The sequence below is a fragment of the Callithrix jacchus genome, chromosome 15, assembly GCF_049354715.1.
Source record: "Callithrix jacchus isolate 240 chromosome 15, calJac240_pri, whole genome shotgun sequence".
NCBI classification, from domain to species: domain Eukaryota; kingdom Metazoa; phylum Chordata; class Mammalia; order Primates; family Cebidae; genus Callithrix; species Callithrix jacchus.
Window position 1 is genome coordinate 79,964,996 of NC_133516.1, and position 26,893 is coordinate 79,991,888.

Below are 26,893 nucleotides of genomic sequence, written 5' to 3' on the forward strand. Positions count from 1 at the left end.
CAGGACAGAGGGCTTGACTCTGATGTTTACACCACTCACTTGGCACCTTCCTCGTTGGCCTTTGTTCTGCTGTGCTCCACTCTTTCCGTGACCACCTACTGTCCACCCAACTGCAACAACAAACATCAGCTGGGGCAGGAGCCAAGACTGGGATGGGATGCGAGCAGCCTCCCTCAGCACCATCAGCCCTGTCCTGGCACCAGCGGCACGCGAAGGGCTTGCTCATCAGTTCTCTGTTCACCCTGCAGTGCCTGCCTGGGTGGCTCAGACACTGCAAGGTAGCAACTGGAGGGAGAATCGCCACCTGATGCCCCTCTCTCTTCCATCAAACCTGGCTGGCAGTCTCTGCCTGTGACTATCACAAAGCAGAGGGAGGACACACGGGGCCTGGTTCATTCCCATGCCAATCCCAGTCCACTCTGTGGGAAACCCCTCCATGGAAAAGTCCCACAACGGCAGCCTTAGGTTCCCTGAGGACCCAGGCCAGGCTTAGGACCAAGACTCCAAACCAACTAACTTGGCTGGTAGAGCTGGGGCACAGGGGCACCCCTGCCTGTTCTTTAGTGTGGCCTCCAAGGTTCAGCCCGGTGTTCAGCCTTCTGCCGTCACTCCAGCTAAGTAAGCACCCCACGAGCCCTCACTGCAGAATCTGTGCTAACTCCCTTGTTAGCTTATGTAACACTCCTAAGGATTCTCTCCTCTCCCATCCCCTGCACTCTCTCTCTCCTTGCAGGGTGAGTGGGGAGGAGGCTTCCTGTCCTGTCTGAGCACATTTCTGGCAAAGACCCAAGGGCTGCTGGCTCCAGCACTCCCAAACTCCCCTTCTCTGCTGTCTTCCTCTCCACAGCACTTATCAGCATTGGACCAACTTGTCCACTGCCTGCCCCATCAGAAACATGTGCTCTGTGAAGCCAAGGGCTTGGTTTTGTGCACAGCTATCTCCCCAGAGGTACAACAGCAGCTCGCACACAGTAGGCACTCTATAAATCACCTGACTGAATGGCTGAATGGCTGAAATGAATGACATTGTCTTACTGCTGCTGGGATGAGGCTCTGCGTTTCTGGCTTTCTGGGATCTCTGGGCTCTGTCTATTGAGCTCCAGGAATCCTGCCAGCTGATAATTCCTGACAATGTTCTCTCGGCACTGTTTCCCTCCCTCCCACAGTTCTGTCTCTCAGAGACAGACACTAAAAGTGTGAGTAGCGTGTGTGTGTGTGTGTGTGTGTGTGCGCGCGCGCGCAAGCATGTGTGCACACACTAATTGTGCAGCGCAGACAATAAGTATCAGAAGAGTTCAAGTATCAGGGAGAAAATTACTCAAGCTCTGAGATTTAAAAGGACCTGAGTTGGGAGATTAAGTATAATTAATCGATCTACTGACTACCTCCCTCCCCAACCAATCACTGAGGTTCTAGGGGAGAAAGGAGACAAAGCAGTGAGCAGGGAAACGAGATGCTTTGCTAGAACTGAGGAACTGAGGGGGATGGAGAACTCCACGAAGGGTCATGGAGAAGGGGCTGGCAGTGCAAAGACCTGAAGGTTCTGCCACCCCCCTGGCCCCTAGACTGTAGGAACCAGCCATCCCTCTGCCCATTTACTCACCACTGTTCCAAGGAATGAGGCATCAAGATCACCGATCTCCACCATCCTATCCCTCTCCACCTTGCTTGGCTCTCTTCCAGGGAGAATGTAGAAGGAAAGATGGCAGAGGCCTGTACACACTTCCCTCCACACTCCACATACCCCCACCCAGACAGACGCATGCACATGGGTGTTTTCGTCTGATTCTACCATAGGACAGCTGGCTGCTAGTCGGGAGTGGCTGCAGGTACATGGTGTACTGTTTATTGGATTTTCCTGTGCAGTAATAATTATCCAGGAGACTGGAAACATACACTCCTGGGAGTCAGACCCGGGGATCAAAGTGGGGGTGAGAGCAGGAAGAAAGCGAATAAACAAGGTCTGGAAGCCGGCAGGGTCGGGGGTGGGGCTCTCAGGTCTTTCACGAGTCCAGCCTAAGCACCATGGCCAGCTAGAATGACAGCTTCAACATCTGGCTCTGCTGTTAGTGACCTCTGGCAGGACCCTTAGTTTCCTGAGCTGTGAAACACAGGAGTTGTCCACATAAGCTGAATGGAGCTTGATTTCTCCATGGAGTCAAATAAGACTAAATAAAGCATCAAGACAGACTGCCTTATATCCTGACACATGAACCAGGAGCCAGAACCTGAGGCAAAAGAGGGAGATGAAAAACGCTCTGAACCCATCATCTCTCTCCTCACCTCCCAACCAGATCCTCAGTCAGCCACAGTTGGGGTTCTTATGTCCACGGCAGACCATGTTCAGCCCCTCCTGGTGTAGTAGAAAGAAGGCTACACTGAAAACCAGAAGGAAAGCTTCTGCCTGTCTCGGCATTAACTTTATGCCCACGGCTACCCCAGCCTCTCTACCTCCATTGCCCCATCAAAGAAGGGGTCACTCTTCCTCCCATTGGCCAGGTCTAACATGGCAGGATTCTGAGCAGGTGGACGTGGGATCCCCTGCAGACAGGTAGAAGAAAGGTAGAAAGCACCCTCACTTCAAAGACATGAAGAAAATGGGGGGTGAGTGCTGAGCGAGAAATCCTGAGTGTTCCTGAGTGACTGCTTGATGCCAAGTACCAAGGACAATGTGAAAGAATGTGGCTGGAGGATACAAGGCAGGAGGCATGAGAGAGAAGTCCCGAAAGAGCTGAACCTTGAACTTGGACAGGCCTTGGTGGTCACGTAGCCCGCTCTGAAGGGAAGACTCTGCAACAGAGCTCCTTCTTCCCGGTCTGGCTGTTCCCCTTGGTACCTGCCTCAAGAAGGTACATCACAGGGTTTGGATTGCACAGCACAGTTAGTAAGAGTGGTGGAAAAAAAAGAGAGAAGAACATGGTTTCTCAGCAGACATGCATGGTGCCTCCCCTCCACTGCCCTCCCAGCCCAGCAATTCTAAGGCTCTGCTCCTCAAGGGGCCGTGTCACTCCAACGAGTGCATGGTGGTGTGCTGGAAGGCATCTGAAGCCACAAGACAAACACAGCACTTCTTCTGGGAGTCTGTTTTACCCCATGGTACGTAATGTTGAACATGCTTAGGAGCAAATACTAAATTCAGATAGTTTTTAGGAGAAAACATAAGTCTTTAAAATATGTTATGCCTACCCTGGCAGGCCCCCAGTCTTGCATCTGGGAAGCCGACTCCAAAGAAATCAAGCAGATGGGGAGAGCAGGGAAGAAAGCAAATGCGGTTAAGCAATGACCTGAAGCCCGGAGGAAAAGAAAGTAGCAAGCACCTGATAGGACAGCCTTGCCCCCTGCGAGACACAGCCTCCGGAATTAGCATAACAGGCACAGCTCCTCGCTGGCTCCAGCTCAACTTCCCAGACAGCAGCGCTCCATGCCAAGCCCAAGCCCCAGTGCCCAGCTGGCAGAGCACGAGGGGAATACCAACTCCTGCACACAACCCGCTTAACAGCCGGACAACCACCACCAGCCAGACCGAGTGTGGCTGTTGATGTCTGAGCCAGGAGTGGAGTGAGGTGGAAGGAAAGCTGACAAAACCCTGGACAGGAGCCAGACACCCTAGAAACACCCCAGAGCAGCAAGTTACAGGGCCTGGGACCAGGGAGAAACCAATGGAGAAGTGTTTGTGTGTTCCTGCAGGTGCACATGGAGGAACAGGGAGGAGAGAGCCAGAAAAGCAAAATATTTTTTAAAAAGGAAAAGAAGGCCGGGCGCGGTGGCTCAAGCCTGTAATCCCAGCACTTTGGGAGGCTGAGGCAGGTGGATCATGAGGTCAAGAGATCGAGACCATCCTGGTCAACATGGTGAAACCCGTCTCTACTGAAAATACAACAAATTAGCTGGGCATGGTGGCGCGTGCCTGTAATCCCAGCTACTCAGGAGGCTGAGGCAGGAGAATTGCCTGAACCTAGGAAGCGGAGGTTGCGGTGAGCCAAGATCGCACCACTGTACTCCAGCCTGGGTAACAAGAGCAAAATTCTGTCTCAAAAAAAAAAAAAAAAATGGAAAAGAAATATCAATATAGAAAGGAAAGAGGAGAAAAGAGGCCAAAAGAAGGACAAGCCAGGCACAGTGACACAACCTGTAATCCCAGCACTTTGGGAGGCCAAGGCAGGTGAATTACTTGAGCCTAGGAGTTCAAGACCAACCTGAGCAATGTGGCAAAACCTGGCCTTTACAAAAAAAATACAAAACATAGCTGGGCGTGGTGGTATGTGCCTGTGGTCTCAGCTACTGCGGAGGCTGAGCTGGGAGGATTGCTTCAGCCTGGGAGGTTGAGTCTGCCTGAAATGAGATTGTGATACTACACTGCAGCCTGGGCAACAGTGTGAGACCCTGTCTCAAAAACAAGAGTGGTGCAGGGCAGAAGCAGGGAGCACTGGGGAGTCCTGGACACAGGACTGGGAAAGGGGAACAGAAACCTCATAAGGGGAGAGAAAAGAGGACAGGAGAGGACCTCAGAGAGAAGGATAGGCACCCTTCCAAAATGGGGATGGGGAGGGAGGGGCACAAGAGGAAAAGACCCCCTCAAAGACTAGAAGGCAATGCCCACCACCATACTTATAACCCGTACACTGGGCCTGGCAGCTTCTGGCATTTTCTGAAGCAGGCTCTATACAGATGAGAGTAACCTGAAAGATTCAACTCCACATTTCCCGGAAGATTCAACTGAAGCCCAGAGAGGAGCAGTGACTTGCCAAAGGCCCCACAGCGATTTGATGTCAAAGCCTAGGACTCAAAGCCAGGTTTTCTGACCTACAGTCCTACAAATTCCACTGCACCCTGTACTTCTTAAGGGTCAGAGCAAAACACCCATGGCCAGGGGCTCATTTCCACGGCCAAAACCTTCAAGTTCATCCTTACAAGAACCAAGGGCTCCTCACCCATTAAACAGTTGCTGAATAAACAAGTACACCATTCCTCCCCTCCACTTTCCTCCTGAACAACCTTACCCACATGAAAAACAACATTAGGAGAATGGTGTCTCACATGTAAATTGTACTTCCTCTTCTCGAAAGAACTTTCCTTTACCTGATCCTTTTCACAGACCTGGAAACAAGGCAGAATGCATATTGCTGTCCCATTTCACAGCTGACGAAAGAGACTCGGGTGACCGACTTGCCCAGTGTCACAGGGCTAATGAGCAGTGCAGCTAACTAACTAGTTAGCAGTCAGCCCACGCCCTCTCCTATGCCTAAGGCTTTCTCCCTTACTCCACATACCTGCAAGGATACCTCAACACTGGAGCAGCATCTTTTCTCACCCCAGATGGTCCCTGTTCCCCTCACCTGCCCTTTAAAGGGAAAAGCAGGGTGGTCTGTGCACTCCTGACCTTCCTGGTCACCCCCACTTCAAGCCCTGTCCCCATCCTAACCACCAACCCTTCGTGGGCAGGGCAAGAAGTAGAGCTGGAAAGGATGAGAGACGGGGGCCTCATCAGGGCCCATTTGAGGGTGGTGAGCTCTGGCTGGCTGCTTGCTGTTTCATCGTAACAAGGATAAAGAAGAGAACATGACCCCATGCCACCTACTCGCTCCTCAGCAGACAGCACCAGAAAGCAAAGTTCTCAACAGTGCTTCTGCCCATCCCTGGGTGTGTCTCATTCACAGACCCACAGACACGACTGGACACACTTAGGACTACAGCGAGAGCTGTCACTGCAGGGCTCTGTGGAGCTATCATGTGGGCTCCCCATGCCCTGATGATTACAGGCAAGTTTGGAAGTCTAGGAGCAGAAGTGACCGAGCCGAAGTGGAGATCTCACCTTTTCTAACAGTGGTCTGTGACAGTTGCCACGTAGCGTGACCTGCGTGGCCCACAGCCCAGAATTCTGAACCTTGGGCTACTCAGGAAATATTGTACCCTGCCTCTAATTTCAAACTCACACCCAGATATTCCTGCTTCCAACTTAATCCACTTTGGTTCCATAATTCACCTACTTATCCACACTGTTATAACATTTCAGTTTCTACTTCCTCTTGCAGGGATCAATTCAATACAGTGAGACAACTATATGGGATGGTCCATCCTTCTGTCTTAAGGTGAACTCTTTCAACCTCTAAGGTGCTTCCCTGCCCCAGTTTTAATTTGAGCACATGGAAATTCACAGGATGTTCTCACTGGCACTTTTATTGACTCCAGACATCATGTTTCCAAACATGAGTCCTGAAGTTGAATCTCCGTCGTCTGTCTTCACCCGCTACACTGACCCCATTTAACTCAGGAAACTTGCACTGCATGTTTTCCAGGCCGCTCGGGGACTGCAGCAGGCCTTTCGCCTCCACAGGCAGTTCTGGGGGCCCCACTCCACAGGCAGCTGCCTGCAGGGAAAGCCAGGGCACTGTGAACACATGGTATTGTGCTCTGAGGTCTTTGCACCAAATGTGAACTTGACCTCCTCTGCAAAGCTTTTCTCAACTTTTCCAGGCAGAATTGAGGGGCTCTCCCTCCATACATATAGTCTGTGTTTTTGGCACTGTTCACCTGATGTTGTAATCACTGGGCTAAGTGTGTGCCTTCTCCTCACACACTGAGCTCCTTGAGGATGCAGGTGTTCAACTGTGTATTCTCAAAGAATGCAGTAAATGCCCGGTAATGTCTGTTACATGGACCCAGAAGGAGGCAGCAACTAAGTCAAAGCTCCTCTGCCCATTTCTGCCACCTACAAGCCTCATAAGAACTCCCTGCAATAAGCCTCCACTGGTTTGGCAGAACTGTTGTCATCTTCAGATATGGAAATTCCAAAGTGCCTTGTCTCCGTCTAATAGGCTTTGTCACTTTGCCAGTCACAGAGAGCACGGCTGGTCAAATATGGGAGAAAGAGAGATGTTTTGGACCAATTATGAACCAGAATTAGCCAAGGGCTAAGATCTGACCTACTGCCTAGTGAGCAGCCTTTTCTGTTCCGTTAGTATCTGAATGAATCTGGAAGTATGAGGCCAGACACACACACACACACACACACACACACACACACACACACACACACGCTATACAGCACATACCACTTGGCTAAGACTTATTATCCTAGTTACACTCAGTGCTTTGTTAAAATATAAATATCCTTCAATGTTTTCTAACCACAGACAGAACAAACTTGAGTTCATTAACTTATCAGTTGTGTCCCAAAAATTCACTCGTAAAGTAGCCGTTTAGAACTCAGACTGAATAGAAAGAGGATTACACTGGAGTGGATGCGGTAAAAGCTCACTTAACCTGCAGGGTAGTAACAGAGCTTATGACTCGGGCCATAATAGATCCATTGAAGATTCAGAAGACCTTTACAGGACTGGGCCACCTCAGAAGCCAAGGCACAGGCAGATTGACCCACTGATTGCATGGTGGGCAGCAGAGATGTCTAGTGTAATGGCCTGGGTTGGGGGTAGAGCTCATGGTTCTCGCTGCAGGCTCACCACAGGCAAACCCCACTAGGTAACCCTGAAAATCACCTTGCCTCTCTGGGTATCAGGGCCACCCTCTGTAAGACAGGAAGGCCTCCTCTGCCACTCACCTCCCTCCAGGAAGACAGAAGAAAGCAACACAAGAAAACAGAAGAAAGTGAAACTCTATGGGAAAAGAAAAGAAAATGGGCTGGGCTGGGAAGAAAGGGGCGGAAAGCCAGACACTCGTTCTTCCAGTCCAGAGGTGACCTCGAAGTATCACTAGAGGGAATTTTTCCATTGCATCCTCTCTCCCAGATTATCAATCAAGGGATAGCTCCCAGCCCCACCCATCAAAGCCCCATGTGCCCCGTGCCCAGAAGCCACCATGGCCCATGTCCCCAGGACATACCCACAATCCACCCAGCAGATGGTGCCTTGTCCTTTTACTGCCTGGGCCACTGTGGACAGTAACCTGAGATGATTTTCAGCTGCCGCCTCTGCAAAAAAACGAAAAATTAAACATCTGTGCCCAAGAGGACTGGGCCACCTCTGTCATCTTCCCTCAGGGGTGAGGAAGGATGGAGACTTCCTTCCTGCAAGCATACTCCCAGCCCTTCTCAGAAACCCCTGATCTCACCATCCTCAGGGGCCTTCCTCCTGGACATAGAACCCCCAACTCACCCTGCCTTTAATCCACACCTCACACCATACTCTTCCAAGAATCTGTCAGCCAGATCCTCAAGAAAGTCTCTGACTCATGCCTTTCTGGGATAAATTGTGAAAACTGCATAAACAATTACAATCCTATAATTAATATAAGTAACAATGTTGCTGACTCCATGTTCACCTGTCCTGGTGCCCCACCTAGGAGCTGACGAGAGCTGGGATCAGATCCTTCCTTTACTTGTGCAGCACACACTCATCTAGGAGCTCAGTACAACCTGGTGATAAAATGAGGTCTATACGTGACACTAGGTTCTGATGAGCCAATGCCAAGGACACCTAAGCCACATTTAACAGCCCACTTCCCCAGAAGCCATGGGGCAAGAGCTGGTAATGGCAGCACCTCCAGTGGTCAGCTGCAGGAATGTGGACCATACTTTGGGACAGGATGGAGTGATCGCAAAAGAGGAAGACTTTCTTATTGGTGCAAGTGTCAATCCCGACAGGTCAGTGCAAGGCACCCAGATATTTCTGTGGGAGGGCAGGGTCTTAGGGACAGAGCCTCTGTGGCCAGGATTTCAGCACTGCTAGCCTGCAATGATCCACTGCAGAGTGGCTGTGGTCAGTGTTTGATTCTTGTGGCCAGCAGGCTCCTGAGTCACGTTCTCCTAGGTGACACCTGTGAGCTCACTTGAAAGGCCTGCCAGACAAACACTGGTGGGGAGAGTGATCTGCTGCTTTCTCCCGCCAAAAACTGTACGATATGTCCCCAAGCCAAGCAGAAATGATGTCTGAATTATGTGCCTCCGCAGATCGCCTCTTCTAGTGTGGATAATGGTAGCCGTTTGTGAATACAGAGCATGCTGAGCCTTTCACAGAAGCAAACAAAAGTATCGCTCAAGAGACATGCACGAAGTCACTTGGAGGAGGCACTCCCAGGAAACCACAGCCAGGGTGACAGGAGGAGGGCGAGTCACTGAAGTGGAGAAAGCCATTGTTCCACCGCTCAGACTGGGTTCTGGGAAGCAGGGGAGGGGGAGGAATAAACTAGAACAAGATAAAGTACCCCCTGCCCTAACCCTGCCTTTCAGCCACGGAAAGGGAGGTGCTGCCTGGAAGGATTGGAGGGAACAAAGAAAACCCAGTTTCTGCACTGCTCAAAACTCTACTGAAAGTCACATCTCGTGCAGCAGGCGTGGGCAAGGAGGCAGGAAGGTAAAAGAATTGCCCAGGCCCCACCAGGCGATGAAAGCAGGAAGTAGGCTGGCAAGTGGGAAGCACTGGCAAGTGGGGGATTTACTCTCGATGGCGCGAGACAGGGTCAGGTGAGGGAAAGAGAGCTCAGGTGCTACCTCCTGCCCTGCACGCTCCTGACAGCAGACCCCACCTTTCCACTCTCTAACTTCCCATAATGATTTTCTGGCCTCAACTCCATACTGGTCTCCAAGCCTTTCTGTCATTGCAGAATCAATACTGTCTTCCCATCTTCCATCAGAGAAAATGAGAGGCAGCAAGGCACAGGGGACCAGCTCCCGACTGCTGTTTGAAAACCTCAAATGAGTCTGCTACTCCCAGCTTCAGTTTCCTCATTTGTATACTGGATGTCCTCTGACAACCTGCAATGCTTCCCTCATGGCAAAGGAGCACAAGAGACTGTATTATGATGAGCTTCTATGATGGAATCTACCCCAGAGAAGGAATGGAGCATGTCTGTCACTGACAATCGCCCTAGCTCTAACTCAGGAGTATCCAAGGCAGTGAGCCACATGTTTTCAGGGCCCTATGCCCCAGGCCTCAAGAGGACACTGCCTCCCCTTTCCCTTGATTTCACCCCTATTCTTGACAGCCAAGAAATGCTAGTCACCTGTGAGGCTCCCAAAAACGCACTCAGCGCATATGTGCTAGACCCCCAGAAGGGGAAGCAGCAGCCACAAGTGGCAATGAACACATCCTACATGCCAGGGATGCCTGGAGGATGCAGGCATGTCTGGAGCCTCTATCATCCCCCAGGTGCCAGTGAGTGCCGAGGCTGAGCTGCCGGGGAAAGCTGTGCCCGGAACTGGCCCAGCCACTGGCTGCTGCTTTTCCAGGGCCACAGAAAACTTGGCATCCTTAGAAGCAGCAAAAAAACACTTAACTCTGCTGGAACAACTTCAATAAAGTCAGCATTCACCCTCCCCCAAAGTCACTGTCAAGAGCCAAGCAAACCTCTCTCCATCTGCTATGCCCTTGCCAGCCTCAAGGTCAAAAGAGAGGCAGGCCACTGCTGCTGCTCCTGCTCCCAAGAAGTGCTGTGTCCCAAGCTTAGAGCCCACTCCAAATTCAGTCTTGCATCTGACCCCAGAGCAGGACAGATGGGCCAGGCAGGGGCAGGGCTGCCAGCTGGGGTGAGCGCTCCCAAGCCTTCGGCCCATTCAGCTGGCAACAGGCCGGCCTGGCAAGTTAATCAACAGCTCTGACAAAGCATGCCCTGGCAGGGCTCAGCCCCACGCCTGTACAAGAAGCCAGGATGTCCATCCTGGTACCCACCATTGTGATCCTCTGTCCTACTTCGCCCTCTCCCTCTTAAGGAGTGAGGGGTTTCAGAGGACTTTCCCAAACACTCATAAAAAGCAGCAGAACCACCCCTGGTATCAGAAAGCGGCAGAGCTAATGCCCCTGTGTGCCTCACCTCTGTCTTCTGAGGACAGCTGACAAACCCCATGTCCCTCGGACCCTCCCTGAGTGGTTTTTATCCTAAGGTCTCCTGCCTCCCACTTCTGCCCCTTCCTTCCCCTCTATCCTATCCTACCCTGATATTTGACCTCAAGGCCAGGAACACTCACCAGATTTGGAGTAAAGCACCAGTACATTATTCCGGGTTCTGAGCAGTTTTTTCAAGTCCTTGGGGTCAGAGATTCTCTCAATGAGCGAGGAGACCTTTGCAGAGGACAACCACGAAGGCAGGACCACCTGGGGATCAAGGAGCCGACGACTGTGAGTTCCAGCTTCTGGCTGAGCCCCAGAAGAATCAGCACCCACGGATATGCTGCCTAGAGCTGCTTCACTTCCAGAGGATGAAGGCAAACCAACACATCTCATACCCACACCTACTTCACTCTAGGGACACTCCCCAGCCCACTCCCAGTCTCCCTTCCCCTCCACGCACTTTCATAAGGCTGTATGGACTGCAGATATACACAGTCAGCCCTCTATCATGCATGTTCTGCATCTGCACACTTGACCAATCATAGGTAGAAAATATTTGAAAAACAAAAAAAAAATAAGAATAGTAAAAAATACCAATAAAAACAATAAAGTATAATAGCTAGTTACATAGCATTTATATTGTATTTGGTATCAAAAATAATCTAGAGATGATTTAAAGTATATAGGAAGCCATGCATAGATTAGATGCAAATACTATGCCATTTTATATAAAGTACTTGAGCATACATGGGTTTTGGTACCCTGTGGAGATGGGATGCTGGAACCAATCCCTCAAGGATACCAAGGGAGGTTTGTATAAACATTCTGCATTGTTACACATGTCAAGAGCACCCTGAGAGGTCAACGTCTGTCCATATTCCTCATGTTACCCCAATGCCATATGCGGGGGCAATGTAAAAGCTTCATCCCATCTAGAAGCACCAAAATATAAAATACGCAGAGAAATAAGATCATCCCTTAATGCTGAGGGTGGGAATGGATGAGTGAGATGCTTTTAGCTTTTCTACTCAGTCAAATGATCACAACAGGTCAGTCAACAAGAAATATGCCAACTCTTCCCTGGAGAACTCTGGAAAACTTTGGGAACTGGAGGTACCAGGGACCTCTGTAGGCACAATGAAGGGTGGACTAAAAGCAATTGGTGGGGGGTTATTAAAAGTATGAATAAGGAGTAGACACAAGGCAGATGCCCTTGTCCAGAATGCACAACTGGGCAACGGCCCCTTGCCCACCAGACAGAAGGCAAGAGGGTTACTATATGGAGATATTGAGTAAGAAAGATTCTACTGGGAGATAACCCAGGAGAGGGTGGGAGGATGGCCCTCAAAAAAGACAAGGAGATTCAGAGAAAGTCTACAAACTGAACCTTGAGATCACTCATTCTACCAAGCTCCCAGCCCCCAGCATCTCCCTTCCCTTCCCTTCTCCGGAATGCACCTGCCAGTTTTATTCCCCATGCAAGAGATTAGAGAATTTTCCTCTGGGGAAACTGAGGAGCATAAGAAAAACAAGCTAAAGGCAATGATTTGAAGATCCTCAATGGAAACCGCTAAATTCCTGCTCAAATCTCCACTGTGAGGCTCTCACAGTAAACAAGCCTTCTCCACTCCCTCCGTACACTCACAGAGCTGCCAACCCATGTACTAGTGCCTTGCTCTTCAAAATAGATAATCAAGGTTCACCAGTTACAAAAGACAGAGACCAGAACAAACCAGTAGAAAGATAAAATGTAGAAGAAAAAGAAAATTAAAAGAATAGAAGAAAACAAGAAAATTATTATTATCAGAGAAATAAAATGGTACATCCATAAAATAAGAATAGAATGTTACAAAGAAAAAGAAATACTCAAAGAGAATCATGAAAAACTGTCACAGAAATAATTAGGTTGGAAGTAGCATTGAAAAAAAATCTACAAAATACAACGAAAAGATCAATAAATTAAAAAGGACTTAAGAAAAATAATAGAATGGACCCATTAAGCACAAGAGCCAAATTAAAGGAACTCGAGGAAAACAAAAAGGAAAAGAAATTATCCAAAAATTAATTCAAAGCCTGCCACAGTGTCTCATGCCTGAAGTTCCAACTATTCAGAAGGCTGAAGCAGCAGAATCACTTGAGCCCAGGAGTTCATGGCCAGCCTGGGCAACAGTGAGACCCAATCTCTAAAAAAAGCAAATAAATTTAAAATAATAATTCAAGAAAATGTCCCAAAACTGAAGGATATGAGTCTTCAGTTGTCAGGGCCCAGCATGATGAATAAAAATACTCTTACCAAAATACATCACTGAAAATTTTCAAAATACTATTGACAAAGGGGAGATCCTAACCATTTTAAAGAAAAAAAAAATACAACATACAAAAGATCAGGAATCAGAATCAGCATAAGATTGTTCATCAGCACACAAAAGACAATGAAGTGCTGGCTTCACAGTTCTCAAGGAAAATGATTTCTAACTGGAATTCTACAACCAGCCAAACTATCCATCAATCATGAAAATAGACTTACTTGAACAGACGAAAGATATAAGATGTATAAAATTTGCCACCAGTGTACCCTTTCTCAGAAAGACACTGGGACTCATTTTCCACTGAAACAAAAAATAAATAAATAATAAGAGACACAGAAACTAGGAAACAAAGAATTCAAGGAAAGAGAAAGCAAGAGGATTACCACGTTGACAGTAATGAGAAATCCCAGGATGACAAGTGTTCAACAGCCTGCAGAGCAACCAGACCAGAACTGAGAGAAGACAGAGCTCATGGAGGAATGTGGTCAATAAAAAGAGGCAATCATAGCTTATTTGATACGCTTGATCAACCTGAGACGAGTTTTAATTTGTCAGAAAAAAACTTCAAAAAAATAATCTGACCAAAATTCCATAGCTAATAAGTAGAGCCAGGATCTGAATCCCAGTCTTTCTAACATGCTCATGCCTTCTCAGCACCCCCTGCCTCTTTGCAGCCAGAAGTCTTGAATTGAGTCTAAGCTACACCACTCAATAGCTAAGATGCCTAGCCAATGTCACTCAACCTTTTAGAGGCTTAGTGACTCCTGTCTGACATAGAGATAATGATACTTCCCTCGTGGGATTGCTGTGAGGATGAAATGGGGTAATTTATTGAACGTGTTTTATAAATCAGAAAGCACTTTGAGAGTATCAGTTACCATAATATGTAACATAAACTTCCATCTCAGCAGAGAAGAAAACTGAAAGATGACCATATTCTAGTGTTTCTAAATATAATCTGCCATTGGAATTCAAAGGTTCTCTCTCCCCAGAGTAAAATGAACCAGGAGGAAGTTAAGGAATGATTTCTCCCTCACTACATCCTGCAGAGTAGGGCAAAATGCCTGAGGACATACTGCCCTTATGCAGACCACCTTAAAAGCTCCCCAAAAAAGTCTGCTAAATTTTATTATTATTACATGTTATCCTACTGCTCCCAGGGAGCTAATGGACTTCAGACTGAAAACTCCACAGCTCAATGCACATGATTAAAGGGGGAAAAAAATAATCGTTGGAAAAACACATTGCCTCACTGCTCTGTTTTTAATCCTCAGATAATCCGACCAGTGGAGAGCAACAACTACCTCAGGACTTTGACCTATAGCCCAGCACCTCCTGGGGCTGGTAGCCACCCACACTTCTGGAACTGGGGAGAAGGAAAAGGGAAGGGAGGAGGGAGGGTGAGCCCAGTGCTCATCTGCCCAGGCAATTTACACGCAGCTGAGCCGCAGCGACAGCAAAGTGTCTATAAGAGAAACCACGAGAGCCTGGGGCTCACAGCACACCCTCAGCTTCCTTCCCATAAAACCCAGTCCATCCCTCAGGTTATCTAACCAAGGGCCACTGAGATTAAACAAACCACTTTCCAGCCAGCCAGCCAAGGCCCGCACCCAGCGTTTGGCATCATGCAGTAGAGAAGTTAAGCCCAACCAGAAACGGGCTGAGCAAATTTACATTGCTTGAAAACCATCACTGGGCATGATTCTGGGGCTCACACTGGGCATCACCTACAGCCAAGCCAGTTCTGAAGCCTTATGAAGGGTCCATCTCCTCCCTACCCTCACCCCCATCCCCAAGATTAAGAACTCTGGAGGAGGCAGGGATCCCACACAGGACCTGGCCCATTGAAAAGCCCTCAGGAAATGTTTGCCCAGTATTATAAACATGACAAATTACACTTGTTACCACATTTCTGACCTTAGCAGAGGTCACCCACTATCAGCATGTGATGGGTGAGTCCCCAGCAGCCCTTGGGAGGCCCAGAAGGGATGAGGGAAACCAGACAGACCACAGCTTGCGGGGGTGCGGTCTGGGCTGGAGCATGGCAGAAGGCAGAGGGGCAGGCTGGGCTCTTAAAAGCCTGCCCAAGGGCCTGGCCTGGTGCAAGAAGAAAGTGGGAAGCATCACTGCCCAGTTAGCGGGGAGTGAAAGGATGAACATGGTATTGTTGAGACTCATCTGGCTGTGACTTTGCACTGGGCAGCAGCCAGGGAGGCCAGAGGTGGAGGGCCCTGCTGGGTGGCTGACAGAGTGGAGAGACATGGATCAATGCAAAAGCCTCAGAGGGAAAAACAACAAAACCCAATGACTATTCATAGGTAAGTGAGGAAGAAAGAGAAAAAAAGTCTAAAGTGACTCCCAGAATTCTGGGCTGGGAGGCTGGAACGACAGCCAAAGAAGGAAGAACGGAGAAGCAGCAGTGGAGGAGTCTTTTCTCTTATATTGAGGAAGATAATAGGCTCAGGTTTTGGACAGGTGGACAGTAAGGCATCAAATACAGGCGTCCTCCAGGTTGCAGGGTGAACCACCAAGTAAATGAAGTCCCCATAGGCCGGGCTCAGAGGCAGGAGACAGGAAACACCCTCAGTGAGGGAGGAGGCAGGACCAAGAGGGAGGTGGGGAGGGCTGTATCCAAAGAGACCAGGGAGGGGACACTTCTAAAGGAAAGGGAGTGATCCAGAGTGGGGAGGGGCTGGGAAACGGCCAAAGGCCGTTAGTGGGAATACTGGAGAGAATGTCAGTGGTACATGTGGCAGGAGCTGGAAGCCAGGCTGCAGAGGAGAGAAAGTCTACCCAGTGCAGGAACTGGGGTGATAATCAGATGGTGTGAGGCGGTGCCACAGGGTCAGAAGAAGGATGGGTTGTCTCCTGTGAAGATAGGGGGGTGTAGGTGTTAGTGCACTAGGAGAAGCAGGATTTGCCTAGAGTGGCAGGATCTGAGAACAAGAGAGGAAAAGTAATCTGGATAGGTTGATTCAGGGAGAATCCAAGGTGATGAGGTCCAAAGAGCTACGACACTAACTGGGCTTCTGAGAAGGGGAAGGATGGAGGGCCCCTCTGTGTCTGGCCTCAGACAGACCCTCACCCTAGCAAACAACCGCAGAGGCAGACAAGTGGGAGCCCTTTCCTCCCTCCCCACAAGCCCAAGGGGACTTTCCTCCTGCCACTTAACATTCTCCTTTCTCCTCCGCTTCAGTCCGTTTTAACCTTTCCAACGTGCACGCTCCTTTCTTTCCTTAAGATGCAGTCCCAGCAAGCCTCGGAGCACCTTGCCAAGAGCCTGACTGCAGACTTCATAAGTCACAACCCACAAACCTTGATAACAACAATAACCACCGCAACAATAACAACGTGAATGATGCACAAACTCTCTGCTCCATTGTCAAGCCCTTTAGGTGGAAAGGGCAGGATTTGAGAAGTGCTTCCAAAGGCAGCCAGGGGTCCATGCCAGCCACGGCATTCTTCCTGGGCTTGGCAGGCTCTTTACATTCGAAGTCAATTGCTCTAGAGGTAGAGGAGAGAAAAAAGATCCCCTTTGTTCACCATGCAAACTCCTTCTGACCTTCTCCAATAATTGCTTTCTTTCTGCTCACCAACCCTCAGCTTTAATAGTATTTACATCAGGGCTGAGCTGCCCCCGCTGGCTGGGCTGAGACCCATAAAACATCTTCCTGGTGCAGGGCAGAATGCTGCCAGGAAAATGGCTTTCCCCCTTTCTGCTGCTGGGAAATAGAGGCCCCCAATGCCAGGTCCTGCCTACTATCAGCCAACCAGCACATCACTATCAGAGCACCAATGCCCCCCACCTCCAAACCCCCTCTCAGAGCTTCACTGCACCCCTCCCCCTGGAGCACCAGTCCCCTTCCACCACCCAATCCCTCCCCTGCCATCAGAGTACAGGCTCTCTTCAGAGCCCAGCAGCACAGAGGTCCCGACTGCCCCCTCTGCCATGGCTGGAGGCAATGGGGTGGACACTGAGTTCTTGCCTCATCTTCCAGACCCCCTGCAGTGCTCTGCAACAGGTGTCTGCTCATTCAGGGCCTGCCACACAAACCACCATCCCAGTTAGAAGCCCACTGTCTTCTCCCTTTGCAGCCTTCCAGACACCACAGAAAGACCGCCGACTCAGGAGTCAGACAGACCCGGGGTAAATCCAGGTGTCGCCATTTGCAGTAAGATGACCTCAGGCCTGTTACTAGACCTCTGAGTGTCAACTCCCCACCTGCAAGGTGGAGAGGAGAATACCAATGCCCACCTTGCAGGGTGGCTCAGGACTACATGAGGGGTAAAATGAGAAAGAATCTAACATAAAATTTGGCATGCAGAAGCACAGAATAATTGTACTTCTCTGTATTAGCGAGACAACTTACAAGGGGAGCAAGGACAGCAGTAACACGGGGACCACCTCTTCCTCTCCAGGGGCTCTGGCTGCAATCAGGCAGGGCAGCAGGTCCAGGCAGGAAGGAGTGAACATGTACACACATTCAGCCACCAGAAAACCTGAATCACCACCAGCTGCACGGCGACCCAGACCAAGAGGTCATACAGCACATTTAGAGCACACTTCCCAGGTTTCATACCCATTAACTCATTTACCTCTCACAATACCCCAGTGGGTGGGTACTTGCCTCATCCTACAGATGAGGAAACTGAGGCTCAGAGAGGTTATGTTAATTACCAAGGTCACACAGTAGGTGAGTAACAGAGCCAGGACTAGAACTTGGGCTTCCTGACTCCTTCTCATGGGGTCGAGGCCTTCTCTCAACCCCACAAGCTCCCTGGACTGCTACAATGGATGCCACAACCCACACAGAAAAGGAATATCTCCTTCCAAGGCAGGGCCTGCTGAAGCAACCAGTAGAATCCCCCATCTCCCAGAATCCCAGGGCAAGAAGGGTTCTAATCCCAGCAGGGGTTTAGACTAACCCTCTGCTTTCTGCAAGCCCAGCAGACCCTGGAGTCTCCCAAGGTTCCTGGGGCCAAGAGCATGAAGATCCTACGTGTGGCAATCAGCCCAGGTCTGTTCCCAGCCAGAGACTGTGTGCAGGAAGTGTGTGGTCCTCTCCATCTGCCAATGTAGCACACACAAACTCCTCTCTTCACTCACCTCACTTAATGAGGCTGGTCGCCACCCAGCAGCACCATCAGACTAAAGAGATAAGAGTCCCAGCACGCTGGAAGATAATCAGGGAGAACAGTCCTTACCACATTACACCTCAGCTTTAAAAAGCTCCTCGTCTCCGGGGCGCGTGCCAGCACCCTCACATTCTCTACAACTGGCAAAGCCGTCTGTCATTATAGATTTACTATTGAATGCAGACCGTGAAGGAAGAGATACTCAATTATGTAAAAGCAGCTTGCTAAAGGAGGGAGACTTGGGAACAGAAGCTTAACACTGAGGAAAAAGGGTGAAGGTGGGACTCGACCTCTTTTGCTGTCACCTGAAAAAAAGATACCCTTATGTTGAGAACTGGGAAGGAACGGGTTTAATTTAGTTTAACCCACATTTTGCTCAAAATAGTTTTGAAATGTCAGAATCTAAGTCTAGACTCATAAGAAGCTGGTACTAAAAGGACTCAGGGAAAAGATGAAGACCTGAGAAAACAGATGTGGCCCTGAAGCCAGGTCAAAGATCTTGAGCGGGCTGAGAATTTAGAGCTCGCGGTTGGGCAGAAAATGCACTGTACTTGGAGTCAGAGCCCAAGTTTTGTGCTGACTTTGATGATTACTGGTTGTCATCACTCCTCCTCCAAGTCTGCTTCCTCCTCTGGAAACTGAGGAACTGAAGGTAACTTCCAAAGTCCTTTACAATCCTATCATTTGGTAAACCTATTCTCATGGCCACTACCAGAGAAGTTCTATGAGGTAATCACATCTTGTGAAGGAACCATTGGTTTCCCTGGGCATGTGGCCACTCGCAATAAAAGCCTCACCTCTCAGTCTCCCTTGTAGTAAATGTGGCCATGTTCCAGCCCCTGGAATGTAAGCATAAGCGTCATGTGGCAACTTTTAGAAATTGTCCCTAACAGACATCTGATGAGTCTTCTTAGTCCCTGCCTCATTCCTGCCAGCTGGAACTTGGATGAGACGGCTGGAACTCAAGTAGCCACCTTGAGAGAATGAGGAGGAAGGACCTGCTAAAGAGGAGCTAACAAAACAGACGTTACCTGGGTCCCTGACACCACAGAGGGATATACTGGCCCTGTAATATCGCTGTGCAGGCTTGTACCTGAGTAAAATAAATGATCTTTTTAAGGTGTTCTCATTCCGGGTCTTCTGGCACACATACAAACAGATCTTGAGTGCTCACTGCACAGAAGCTTTAACTAAAAAGAAATACAAACATCTGTTCCAATTGGGATATTTCAAAGTGCCTCAAGCGCCAAACCATGCATTAAACTTTAGATACTTTATTTAGAAGGAAGGAGAGAGAGAGACTGTCAAGGGATGGATTTACCCAGTGTTCTTCCTAGTAGCCCAAATTTTCAGTGTGCCTGTTCTTATCAAGTACCTTGGTCACCTGGTGTGAGCTACCCACAAATGAAGGAAGAATTAGCCTGGGAACTCTCCAGTTTCCTTACCCCAGCCCTTTTCTGGTAAGAGGGCTACTGCTGGAGACAGAGAAGCCAGGACATCTCTTAACATTCAGATTTGAGTTGGGCTAATTGGTTTCCCACAAATATAGAAATCCCCTCAAAATTCCTCACATAGCATCTGCAGCTTCCAGGTAGCCCTCCAGAGCCAGGGACTCAAAAATCTCCCAAGACCACTCAACTCAGGTGGACCCAGAAGGCTGTGGGAACTCAACATGCTAATACGTAGAAGTTCCATGTCCTATACCACACCCATATCATCTTGGAAAGCTCCTCATTAGAAACGTTAAATACCCTCCCCCCACCACACACACAACCATCTGTCAGCCTATCACACCCTAAAGACAGCAAATGCGTCTCTTTCAGGATTCTCTAGGTGAAATATCCTAGTTGCTCACATGTGACCCCAAATCCCCCACTGTCCTGAACGATCTTCCCTAGATACCACCATCTCAGTGATTCTCAGAGCTCTTCCCAATGCTCTGTTCCAGATTGTTATAGCTTGAAAAGAGTAATGTGCCATTTTATACCATAATTTATTTGTAGAAATAAATACATAGGCTCTCATAATTCAAAAATAGAGGAAATTAATCTCAACACAAATCTTCAATGGTGGGTAATAGTTTAAAAAATAAAAGGTTGAGAAACACCATTAGTGAATCTCTTAAAATATGGAGCCCAACTGTTATATACGGCTGGCAGAAACCTCAACCAGTACAATTCTTTTGGAAAGGTAGCTGGCATAATTTATCATGTATCTCTAAAGTATTTATGCTCTTTGACGTGGTAATTCCACTTCTAGGAATGTGTCCTGAGGAAATCAGCAGAGATCTGACACAGATATGACTCACAACCATCCTACTCATAAGAGTTAAAACCTATACACAACCTGCATGTCCAGAAAATGGAATGGTTACAAAAATTAGAGTAAACCACGCAATAGAAGGATAAGTCATTCAGATGGCATTTTATTTAAACGGTGTTTTTAAAGACTTCGCAAAAATATTTGCTTCAATGTTGTCTTTAAAAATAGAATTCAAAATATATGTAGTATATCCACAACTATAAGTGAACAAAAGTATGCTTGGAAAACACTGACGATTTGCCCTTGGATAGTATCTATTCTTCCCCTTTCTCTATTTTTCAACTTGCCATAATAAGCATATCCAATTTAAATGTTTAAAGAAAAAAATTACCATCATTTGGCTACCATTATGAAAAAAATTAACTGTCTCAAAGGATCTCCCCGCCGGAAAACGTAATTTTACAGTGGGGAAATATGGCAGAAACCCCCTGAACTGAGGGACCAACATTAACACCACCAGTAATGGGTCAAATTGACACTGGGTGCTCCCTGATAACAGTGCACTAAATGAAAACGTCATCAAAAATTCTTAAAAAATGTTAAGGTCACAAAAGACAGAGACTGAGGAACTATTCCAGATTAAAGGAAACTGAAGAAGGGCAATTAAATGCAGTGTGTGATTCTGGTTTGGCTCCTGAACCAAATACTACCTTCCTAGGATTGGTCATTGTACTATGCTTACATAAGAGGTTATCTTTGTGTTTTGGGAAATTCTATTTAGAGGGCAAAGAAACATCATATATAAATTTTGTATATGTAGAGGAAGAGTAAGATAAAAACAAATGTGATAAAATATTAATATTTGTGGGATCAAGATAAAGGGCATATGACAATCCTTTGTATTCTTGCAACTCTTCCATAAATTTGATGTTATTTCTAAATACAAATTAAAAGGAAAATAACGTGCCTAAAAAAAAGAAAGGAAGAACACAGCCAGATACTGCCCCCAGCTTTTGCATGGGCCTTCTGATTCCTCCCCGCCCAGCGCTTGCTTGGTGCCCTTTCCCACATATGTGCAGTGCTTATCTGCCCTTCTGCACTGCTAGCTGACTGTCTTGCCTCCATTCATGTGACATCGTGTGGTTTGCTTTTCCTCATGACTATTATATAGAATCTGCAAAGTATCTGGCATGCAACACATACCTAGCAAATACTTGTAGAATTGTTTTAATGAGAGATATAAGAAAGAACACTACTTTTAAAATATACATACTGTATGCCCCTTAAAAGGGTAAATTTTAAGCATCTGCCAGGAGCCACCATAGCTATACACCACTCTTCACAAAGAGTGAAGGCCTAAGCTTAAATCAAGCTTGGGGATCTCACCACCGATGCTTCCCAATGTTCAAATGTCTACCCAGCAGCCTCTGAAATAAAATCAAGTGCCATGAGACCCTGAATGATGGTGATATTGTTGTGTGTGTGTGTGTGTGTGTGTGTGTGTGTGGTGGGGTGGGAGAGGAGGAGGCTAGCCCTGGGACGTGAGACCCTTGGCTAGCAGCAGCTAAGGGAACTAACTGTGCTTATTAACAAAGAGAAATCCAAAAGCACCTGGCAAGGAACAGAACCCAGGAGAGGATTCTTTAATTCCAAATCCAAGGCCTAGGGATTAGCCCATGATAACAGTAACAGCCGAAAGTAGAGTGCTTATTGTGTGGCCAGCAGTGAGATAAGCAGTTCCTGGGTTATCTAACTGAATTATCTTGACAAGTGTATGAAGTAAGCACTTTTATTGTGCCCATTTTGTAGATAAATAACCTGAGACTAAGAGGAGTTAAGAAATTTGCTGAAGGGCACACAGCAAGTAAGAGAGCTGTGCTTCAGATCCAAATCTGACAGATTCCAGCACCAGAGTTGGCGCGTAAGGAGGACAGATTCCCAGGGTCACACACACCTTACTGCTTGCTGCTGTAAATACAAAGCCAGCTGCATCTCTTACATTCGGCTTCCTTTAAAAGGCCACACCTTATATTTGGGGCTAGGTAGCACAGTTTCTCCCCTCTTGTATTCCCCACGGCACAAATGTGGCTGTCAACAATGGACAATTCAGGGGCAGGGCAACTTATCTGAGAGCTTATGAAAACAGGTTTTCTTATCCTGAAATTGCAACTGCAGTGCATTTAGCCAGGACTTAAGTCCCTAAAGCTTTTAATGTTTTGGAAAACCTCGTCTTGAGCCAAGAGGGCTCTGGATCACTGCCAGCTTGGTGTGCCAGGCCTGTTAACGAGGAAGAATGGTAGAGGGAACACTGAATTAGGCAGCAGGGAGGGAGGAAGAGCAGGTGAAGTCCCACTCTGGAAATCAAGCTCTGCTAACAGATAAGAAAATAACAACTCAGTGCTCGTGACCCACGGTGTACATGCATGCTTTTCGTGACCCACGGTGTACATGCATGCTTTTCGTGACCCACAGTGTGCATGCATGCTCTTCGTGACCCACGATGTACATGCATGCTTTTCGTGATCCACGGTGTGCATGCATGCTTTTCGTGACCCACGGTGTATATGCATGCTTTTCGTGATCCACGGTGTACATGCATGCTTTTCGTGACCCACGGTGTGCATGCATGCTTTTCGTGACCCACGGTGTACATGCATGCTTTTCGTGATCCACGGTGTACAAGCATGCTTTTCGTGACCCACGGTGTACATGCATGCTTTTTGTGACCCACGGTGTACATGCATGCTTTTCGTGACCCACGGTGTACATGCATGCTTTTCGTGATCCACAGTGTACACACATTATCTCATTTCAACCTCTAAAGTTGGGAGTCTAAGTCACTGTCTCCACCCTTCAGGTCTCAACACAAGAGTCTAGTCATAAAATCAGTGAGTCACACCAGCATTTTTTAAAAATTACATTGACTAGAAAACACCAGTGAGTAGCATAGGTAGCAACACAATGCATTCAGTGAACCCAATAGGTACCGGGTTATACTGTAAAATGTATAACTGCTCTTGCAGGAGTTGAAAAACTGTCATAAACAATCAGTGTTTATAGGTGGAGGTGGTACTATCCTCACTTTAGAGATGTGAAAACTGAGGCTCAAAGAAGGGATTTGCCTCAGATCAAGCCTAAAACAGTAGAGCCAGGACCCCACAAGGACAAATCTGATCCTCTTCTCTTCGCCCGTCAATGTGAATAGCTCCCAAAGACATCCCTGGAACATCGCCCACTCCCTGTTGCTCTACCCAGAATAATACTCGAGAGGCTGGCAAGTCTGCTGTCCCTTCCAATCTAGCTATTGAGCGTGACCTGCTGAAAAGAGCCACAGTGACAACCTGATCCATCTTCCCTCTGCTACCAGCATGTCCGCAAACCCCCACATCCCTTCAGAGAAAAGCACATGATCAGGCCAAGTGACGCCAAGCAGACAACGGTGACACAGCTCCAATGTGAGCAGAACTGGTGCCACACACTCAATCAAGAGCACCCACCTCGGTTGGCAAAATGCCACCAGCCACTAAGATTAACTTTGAAATGTGTCTGGTTTTGTAGCTACACCAGTGCTAACTATTGTAAGAATACAGATTCCTGGACTTTATTCTTGAAGAAAAACATCTCAAGGGGCTGGCAGCCCAGGAATCCATTTTACACATATGTCCTTAAGATGAAGAAACTCCACCACTGACTCATCTTTAAAACACCCTCTCTCTGAACCCCATATCACTCCCCTCTCCACTCACAGCCAGAATTTTCCATCTCCCCCACTCTTCCCATCCTCCTCCCTCCTTCCATTTCTCATCCCTCTGAAATCTACCCCCCCCACCACCACCAAAAAGGCTCTTGGTGAAGGCTCAATAATGACCTCCCTGTAGATAAACCCTACAGGCACTTCCAGTTCTCATCTTGTTTGCCCTCCTGAACCGGATGGGGACACTTGGTTCCCTCCTGCCTCTCTGGCCATCATTCCTTCCTTCTTTGTAAACCCTCCTCTCCCCAGCCTTTAAATGTTGAAGTTCCACAGCTCACTCAGTCTACCCTCTCTTCCTACCCTATACGGTCCCCCAGGTGACTTCACCCACTCTCCTGAACAGCACCCCTAAATGAACACCTCCAGACCAGACCTCTCTTCTAAGTAACACATCCTTACGTCCTGCTCACTCAGTGGTTCTTAACTGTAGTCAAGTATAATTCTAAAATGTTAAAAGCCGAATTCTCATACAAACAGGTGTTGAGCATATTTCAAAGTTCTACTTAACTCACTAATAAGAGACCCTAAAAAAGAGGACATAATCCTGATTAAAGATTGCTACATTAGATACCAAACTGGTTACTGTTCTTCAGGGCAACAATCTTTGTGTTTCTCTTCTTTACCAAACAGAAATCATTTGCATCCTACCTAACTTTACAAAGTATGGGCCATAAAAAATAATAAAACACAGCTGGGCCTTAGGTGGTTTCTTATACAATACAATACTCTAGTATGATACTAAAAGGTTACAAAATCATCTTTTAGTTCTAAGTTTTAGATATTTTTTCCCCCACTGGAATCTATGAACTTGGATGGAGAAAAATGACATCTTTATCTCCACTAACCTCTAACTGAATTATGAATGTCTTTGTAAATGTATAAATGCTTTCTACATTTACGAATGTAGGTAACAAACTGCAATAGTAATTAGAGTAGCAGTGTCTGTGACTTTGCCACAAACAGAAATCACATTTTTTTATCACATTACAAGATACCTTGAAACACTATTTACAATCATCACTACTTAAAATTATGGAAGTTATCAAACCTGTGCCTTAGACCTTTCTACATGATGCATTATAAACATAAATATTATTTTATCGCAACCTTGTTGCCATATGTTGATAACTGTATTTCAATACAACTGCTTTCTTTGTAATTCTATGCATTCTACTTTATACATTTAAAAACAGTATTCTAAGAAAGGCCCAGAGGTTCTCAGAGAAGCCTTTCCTGACTCCTTGAATTAGGTTAGAGATCCCTGTTATACATCCTCTTACCACATTATATTAATACTTTCTCTTTCCAGTGCTTACTACATGAATTAAATAATTAATCAGTGGCTATCCCACTAGGCCATGAGAGAAAGGTATGGTGTCTGTCTTATTTATGGTTATCCCCAATGCCTTAGCATGAGGCCTGGTTCATAAAAGATTCTCAAGGAAATATCCATTTGGGAAAAAAAAAAGTATCTGTTGAATGAATGAACACCTGTGGCACATGGAGGATGCTGGTGCTGGTCCACCACCTTCTTTTGAAATAGGGGGCATGTACAACACTCTGCCTGGGACCCAGCAAGACTACATCTGGTGTTGATAACAAATCTACTTGTTCCTCAAGACCCTTCCCTGCCTGGCCCAACAACAGAGCTTTCCTTCCAGGTCCACATCTGGGCTTAGATACTGGATCACCTTTATGTTTAAGTCCCAGCTTGCAGCCTTCAACCTTGATCTTCATCAACTTCCTCCAATAAGGATTAAAGGATCTGCTCACGAATTCAAGAAATCTCCCTATGTCAACGGGTCGGAGGAAGTGTAGGATTCTTTGTGGGGAATGGACACTCCAGCCCTGCACTCCCACAGCTGTAATGAGTTAGAAACTCTGAAGCCGGACACAAGCCCACCATCATACCATCTAGGAATAGAATACGCATCAAACTGGGGCCTCGGTATGACTTGGAGGAATAAAGGCTATTTTAACCCCGCATTCCACAAGTGTCTTTAACCCCTCAATGCAGAATCACAAGGCTAATTATTTAGAAGTGGTTGCAAACTGGTATGTGGAAAGAGACCCTGTTGATGTAGGGTGGCCATAAGGGACAGTGAACTGGAGCTTCTCAGGGGAAGTATGATCAGCACGTACCTGGCATCCCCGTCCCATGCCACAGCTACCAGAGAGCAGCTGAAAAGCAAGTTTCAGGGACACTTCTGGAAAGTGGCTGCCAGTGCAGCTGCTTACACATTCAAGCCAGGCACTGAGACTCTGACTGTGGTCCCACCTATCTCTTTATGCCTTTACCTTTCAGGCCACAGACACCCTAATCTCATCTACTGGCTTGTCGCCTTCCACCTCCCTGTCCAGCCACCTGTTCCTCTCCAGGAAGTAATGAGCTAGCCTACTCACCTCATCAAGTTAACATGGGGCTCAAAACCACACTGATGTGAAATACATGGAAATGCTCTGCAAACTCTAAAGCCCTTTACAAATGTATCCGATTTGACAATTCTGTCAATAGATCACACAGGGAGCCAGAGGCTTCAGTCAGTGCTGCAAGATGATCAGACAGAAGGGATGGGCCAGCCCACCAGGACTCAGTACTGCTGCTCCTTCCCTCTCCTGCTGGGGCCTAAGAACCCAGGTGTTAAAAACAA

General features: G+C 47.5%; 1 protein-coding gene across 3 annotated transcripts in view; it reads right to left on the minus strand.

Moving 5' to 3' along the window:
- Positions 1–26,893, minus strand: part of PDIA5 (protein disulfide isomerase family A member 5) — a 130,519-nt gene that overhangs the window by 97,770 nt on the left and 5,856 nt on the right. For 2 of the 3 annotated variants that reach the window (XM_078351942.1, XM_002758754.6), the window contains exons 2-3: positions 10,919–11,045; positions 7,840–7,927 (exon numbers count right to left, since the gene is read on the minus strand). In XM_078351942.1, coding sequence (XP_078208068.1) covers positions 7,840–7,927; positions 10,919–11,045 — 215 coding nt within the window. The remainder of the gene's footprint in view (positions 1–7,839; positions 7,928–10,918; positions 11,046–26,893) is intronic. The other variant, XM_078351943.1, reaches the window with a different exon arrangement.